At 47.3% G+C, this 6,000-nt stretch overlaps 1 protein-coding gene across 1 annotated transcript; it reads right to left on the bottom strand.

Moving 5' to 3' along the window:
- Positions 1-470: 470 nt before the first annotated feature.
- On the bottom strand, positions 471-1,225 carry LOC120692452 (2-alkenal reductase (NADP(+)-dependent)-like). Its single transcript, XM_039975759.1, has one exon. The coding sequence runs from the start codon at positions 1,198-1,200 to the stop codon at positions 598-600; it is 603 nt and encodes a 200-aa protein (XP_039831693.1). The 5' UTR covers positions 1,201-1,225; the 3' UTR covers positions 471-597.
- Between the last annotated feature and the right edge of the window lie 4,775 nt (positions 1,226-6,000).

Genomic DNA, 6,000 nt, shown 5'->3' with positions numbered 1-6,000 from the left:
ACCGAGTCGGACTCTGCCGTTGGGCTGAGTCCGGCCCGAGATCAATCCTAACACATGGTCCTTAACGAACTCCTTGCTTGCCCCCCCCCCCCCCCGTGCCGGTCATCTTCATCCATTTCGATCTTATTGCAATCTCTAGCATACGTGGAGAGCACACGGTCAACGCAGCACACAGGAAGTCAAGAGGCATATTCCCCAAGGTTTTGAATACCGTGCGGCACTTGAAACACAGCTGCAGCGAGGAGCTGTTCATAAAACATAGCAGCATTCTAGAAGGCGAATATAATTGTCCCTGTCGTGAGCCGTGACTTGACGAGCTCGAGTTGAGAGTATCTCCAAAAACTCTCTATATCTTCTCTAAATTATAGGAATAGAGATTTTGATGGAAAATTAGAGCATCTCTAAAAATTAACCATGTTAACTTGTCATCCTTTTTTTTTTGGGCAAATGAAAAAAAAGGCCTCCAACAACTTAGCAAATCTTCCTCTCCTAGCGCGCATATATGCGCGCGTGCGTACGGCTTCGCATTGCGAAAAAAGCTGGCGGCGCGATTCTTCCCGTCGCGGGCTTCCTTCCCGCGCTCGCCAGGAGATTTCATCACGCCAGTCCTCCGTCTCGCGTGTGTCGTCCTTCTTCATCGTGCGTCCATCCTTCGTCATCGCGCGTCCCTCTCCGTCTCGCGTGCGCGTCCATCCTGATCTGGAGCAGCTCCACCTTCTCCGCGGACCCGATGCCGACGACGCGGCACCCGGCGAGACGCGCGAACTGGCCCACCAGCTGGCCCACGGCGCCGGACACCGCGGAGACGAACACGGCCTCGCCGGCCTTGGGCGCGCAGATCTCGTGGAACCCCACGTACGCGGTGAGCCCTGGCATGCCGAGGATGCCCGTGTAGTAGGAGAGCGGCATGCCGCCCTCGCTGCCGTGGAGGGAGATCTTGGCGAGGAACGCGGTGGTGGGGGGCCGGACGACGCTGTAGTCCTCCCAGCCAGTGATGCCCCAGACGAGGTCCCCGGGTGCGAGGCGCGGGTCGGAGGAGTCGAGCACGTGGGCGAAGCCGTAGCCGGTGATGACGGAGCCCGGGACGAAGGCGGCCGTGTAGGACTCCCACAGCGGGCGCGACATCTTGGGCCGCATGTAGGGGTCGCAGGAGAGGTAGAGGTTCCGAACGAGGACGGAGCCGGGGGGGCTCGTCGCCATCGTGGCCTGCTCGCGCTCGAGCTCTGCTCTGTTTCTCCTGATGGGGAGGGGTTCGGTTCAATTTTAGCAGTGGTGTCTGGGTAAATTGAAGCCAAAAATAAGGAACTCTTGGAGATGGCAAGATTTTCCATTTGGCATATTTTTTGTCAAGTTGGTAAAACCCAACTTTTGCCAAGCTAATTTTAGTAAACACTTGGAGATGCTCTTAGTCTCCAACAGGCTCTTCAAATGAATATCCAAAGATAGATATCTTCTATTCCGGATTTCATCTTAGTCTAAGATGGAGATTAAGAATGGCTCTTTAGATTACAAATAAAATATAGAAGAGTTGTTGGAAAAGACAGAGATATGGAAAATGATTTTCACTCAAATGACTCTCCAAATAATAATTTAGAGTGTAGATTTTGAAAAAGCTCTTGAGAACGCTGAGGCAAGTGGTAGCTGAGTGTGCTGTATGCCCATCGGTCTCGGCAGCAGGCATGTATGCACGGAGGGACCACGGCAATAGCGAGCCTCGGCGCGATCGACCGGCACCGTACCGGCCGCGCCCCTCAGCCAAGCAGGGCCGGCTCAAGGGCGAAGGCAACCAGGGCGACAGCCCAGGGCTCACGAAGGAGAGGGGTTTAACATCCAGTATGTCGTAGGTAGTAGTATTTCGTCCAACTCAAAGTATACGAGCAGCCAGTCTGACACGTAAGTCTTCGGCAAATATTAAGAATCACACGTGTGACTGGCAGTCAAACTATCACACATGATGAAACAATTTTTTATGCTGGAACAATTGCTCCAGCAATAAGAAAAATTATTCCCTATCGAAAAAATGTTCCAAATTTTTTTTATATTTACCACGAACAGATATATTAGGCTAACCTAACTTCTTACTTTGGTTCAAGAAAGTAGCTCATTATGCCTAACATCCACTCGGGGTCCAAGTAGCGTCCGGTCTTCCGGACTTCCGCACTTCAACCCCGCGATCGCGACTCGGGATTCAGCATTTCGTTTTCATCTACTTTTGTCTGGACCCGGCACCGGGTGTTCTCCTTCTCCAAATGACCGGACACCGACATCGGAGACCGGTGTCTGACGCACTTATGCACACGCAGGCCGGCCGGTGCGAGCATCTGCTGTCTTGGCGCTAGCATTAGCGCTCTAGCAGGTTGCAAGTAATTCTAGTTTTATGTTTCTGTCATTTTAGTTTGTTATATTAACATTATTTTTCATGAATTACATATATTATTAGAATTTCTATTTTTTTTAATTACCATAACAAATAAAAAAATATTTGGGTTTAAAGGGCGTATAATATCTAGCTCGCCCTAGAGCCCTCGACAACTATGAGCCGGCCCTGCAGCCAACTACCACTAGTGGGCAACAAAAGTGCAATGATTTGGCACTTGAGAAATGAGGGATGATGCCATTGCACACGACGACGAAGCTGCTGCACTAGTACACTACTACAGGCAGGCGCCTCTGTTCGGCGACCGCGACAACGATTTGGGCATGTTTGGATTTAAGGACTAGAGCTATTTTCAACCTAAAATAGTCTAAACTAGCTCAAAATCTCCAAACATGAGGGGTAGAGTTGGCTATTTGAAAATAGCCCACCTCAAAAAAACTAGCCTATTCAAGAGGTGATTATTTGAGCTATTTGACGTGGGTCCCACTAGAAAATCATTTTTCTCATCCCTTGTGGCCGCATCGGGCCAGTGCTCCCTGGTCTCGTCCGCTGTGTCGCCTCCCTGCATCGCCTCCCGCCGCTGCCTCCCTGCGTCGCCTCACACCGCCGCGTCGATCCGCCGCCACAAGCCCCATCCGCTGCCGCCGGCGGTGACCAGCCCCCTCCCCTGCGTCATGTCCGCCGCCGCCCTCCCGATCCGCCGCCGCTAGCGGTGACCCGCCTCGGTGCCTCCCCCACGCGCGCCGCCGCGTCCCTCCACCGCGCTATCCCCAAGCCGGCGCCACCCTCCCCGCCCGTTGCTCCGCCGCGGAGGCCTTGACCGCGGCGCCAGTCCCCCTCAATGCCACCGGATCCGGACCGCCGGCGCCGGGCTTCACGGACTCCTCGTGCCGGCCTGGACTCGTTGATGCTGATTCAGATTTCTGGCATACACACAGAGGTAATTACTGGTAGTTACTGAGAAAAGAGAGCTATTCTGTAATATGTCCTTCTATAATTTATCATGCTATTCTGTACATGTTCAGGTTTTGTGTTCAGGTTTTCTGATAATCATGCTATTCTGTAAACTTGCTAAGCATGTTGTCTTAGTACTTTCATACATATTTGACTGACACTGCCTTATTTAAACCAAACTAACTTATCTTATCTGTGCATTTGTACAGAACAAATCATGGCTAAAGAAGTTGAGATGGGGTCCTCCAGGAAACTTGGATATGCTAGAACAAATGTTCAGTTCTAGTACCTTGTATGTTTGTGTGAGAACATCACGAGTTTTTACTTTCTAGCGTCTTATTTATTGAAGCTTCTGATGTTCACTCTACTTCCTAGATAAATATATTTGGTTAGTGATGTGAATTGTGATAATGCCAGTACCGCTTGAATTGTAGCCATATAATAGATTACCTGGACAAGAAAATAGGCTCCAAGTTTGGCAATGTCAGCATTGTATTTACAAAGAAAAACTTAGCTTATGTCACAATGCTGATTTTGCTTCCATTTGGGATATTTAGTATTTATTTTGCATTGTTTATGAAAATCTGGAGTGAAGAGGTTGCATTGTTTCTTGCTCACTGTCCACAGAAGTTTAGGGTGATAACCTTCCAGGTGCAAGTGTGCAACTTAGGATGCTTGAAACATCTCGAGTCCTGCAAATGGATTGGCATTTCTGTTCCTTTGCTGTGGTGTTCTTTTGATTAGGGGTTCACCTGTCTCAGCTTTAGTTGGTTAATTTGTTATCAATTTGACAGAAGAAGAAGACATCCGAGGTGATCAGCTCTGCATTGCAGGTATTACATATAGCGTTAGGTGGTTAGGTGTCACACGGAACAGTGTAGCAAGACAGGGATACAGTGTCAGGTGTCACGCGGAAGGCTACAGTGTAGCAAGGCAGGAAGGATCCGGCAGCAAGAGGGATTAGTTGGACCCAAATGATTGGTAAGATATAAATAGCTCCAAATAGTCTTTGAATCTAAATATGTCAAGGGCTATTTTATTGAAGAGTTGTTTGTTTGGGTTAAATAGCTCTAGCTCAAATAGCCCTAGCTCTTGGATCCAAACACGGTCTTTGACGGAGACTTCAGGACCAGAACATGCCCTCTGCTCGTTTCAGTTTTCGTTCAGTGTACATGCGCCAACACGATACATGCCAAGTCCAACGCATGGGTAAACAGAATCTAGCACCGTGAAATGACAGGGTTCTTGTGTCCTCGCAAGCCCGTGATCTTTGCGAGCTAGTAGCATTTTTTCCCATACATACACCTATTTTCCGTTTCTCTTGCTGAAAAGAAACTAAATAAAAAACAAATCGCAGCAGAGCCAGGTTGAATAGGACAACAGGAGCGGCCGGTTCCACAGTTTGAACCCCGCCCGCGTGCGCGCGTAGGTGGTCTGGGTCGGATCCACGGTCTCCTCGTTGACAAGAATGGTTTTCCTGATCCGTCTTGCAGCCAGAATTGAATCAAAATTCCTTTTTTTTCGGTAACATACGATAGGCAACGTGTTCGGCTTGTTTTTCGAATGTGAGGAGCGTCGAATATTTCTCAAGGTGTGATTTTTAATTTCTGCACGGCGACACTGACGTCTCTAGCTACCTGCTGCTTTGTTATTGTTACTGAACGCAAGCGCGCGTCGTAACTAATTGACTTGACCCGCTGCACGGTAAAACGACGACAGCTAGAGGCGAAAACTTGGAACGGCGACGGGCGGAAACAAGAAACATGTATCGCACGAGATTATTTAGCGCCCTTGAGCAGACAGGATTTGCAATTATAGTTTTGTCTTTATTTTTTAACTTTGTGATTTTACTATTTATTTTTTTCACAAGTAATTATGACTTCACCCTTGATCATTGAGTATTTGCCTTGACCATTGACTAGGGGTAAAGTCGAATTGACTTTGTGAATAGTAAAGAGGGAAAAATAATAAAATTAAGAAAAATTAGGATGAAATCACAATTACACTTCAAAATAGGGTAAGAATATAAATACCCCTATTATATAGGTATTTTGGTTCTTATTTCTAAGAACACAAATGCCCCTTATTATATATGATCTCCTCCGTGCTTATTATTTTCAGCCCTCTCGTCTGCTCTGTGTATATGGTAACTCAGTCGCATGGCCTTCGAAACATAACCAGTGAACACATGTAGTAGGATTTTACTAAAATGTATTAAAAAGCTGACACAGAAATTACTAATGCAATACAAAAGTGCTTTTAATTACTTCATCTGTTTCAGAATACAAGATCTTTAGTTTTATCTTAATTCTCCGGTCAGACAAAGTTTTCTAAAAAAAACTACACCATTCTTATAGTAAACAACTTTAGCTCCGCATTATTCTGAAATCTTTGTTGTTGGTTCTTGTAGCCAAGGGTGAAGGAGATTCTGCTCAGATTCGTGTTTTCAGTAGTTACGGGTTTTGTTTCATGATGAAGTTATGATGGCCATATACTAGCAACATTCTGCTCAATTTTGATCGAAACAGGGATTTAGGCATGTGGAGGCCAGGACGCGTGAATTGTTCCATGGATCGACGAAATCTGGTTAGGCTAGCTGAGAGAATCAAACGGGTGGGTTGGTGGTGGTGGGCAATGTGCTGCTTCTACTATAGTACTATGTTGCATTG

The sequence above is a fragment of the Panicum virgatum genome, chromosome 9N, assembly GCF_016808335.1.
Source record: "Panicum virgatum strain AP13 chromosome 9N, P.virgatum_v5, whole genome shotgun sequence".
Classification (NCBI taxonomy): domain Eukaryota; kingdom Viridiplantae; phylum Streptophyta; class Magnoliopsida; order Poales; family Poaceae; genus Panicum; species Panicum virgatum.
This window is presented reverse-complemented; position numbering and strand designations above follow the sequence as displayed.

Excerpts from the sequence above, each read along its gene's own strand:
- LOC120692452 (XM_039975759.1), bottom strand. The coding sequence starts at position 1,200 with ATGGCGACGAGCCCCCCCGGCTCCGTCCTCGTTCGGAACCTCTACCTC.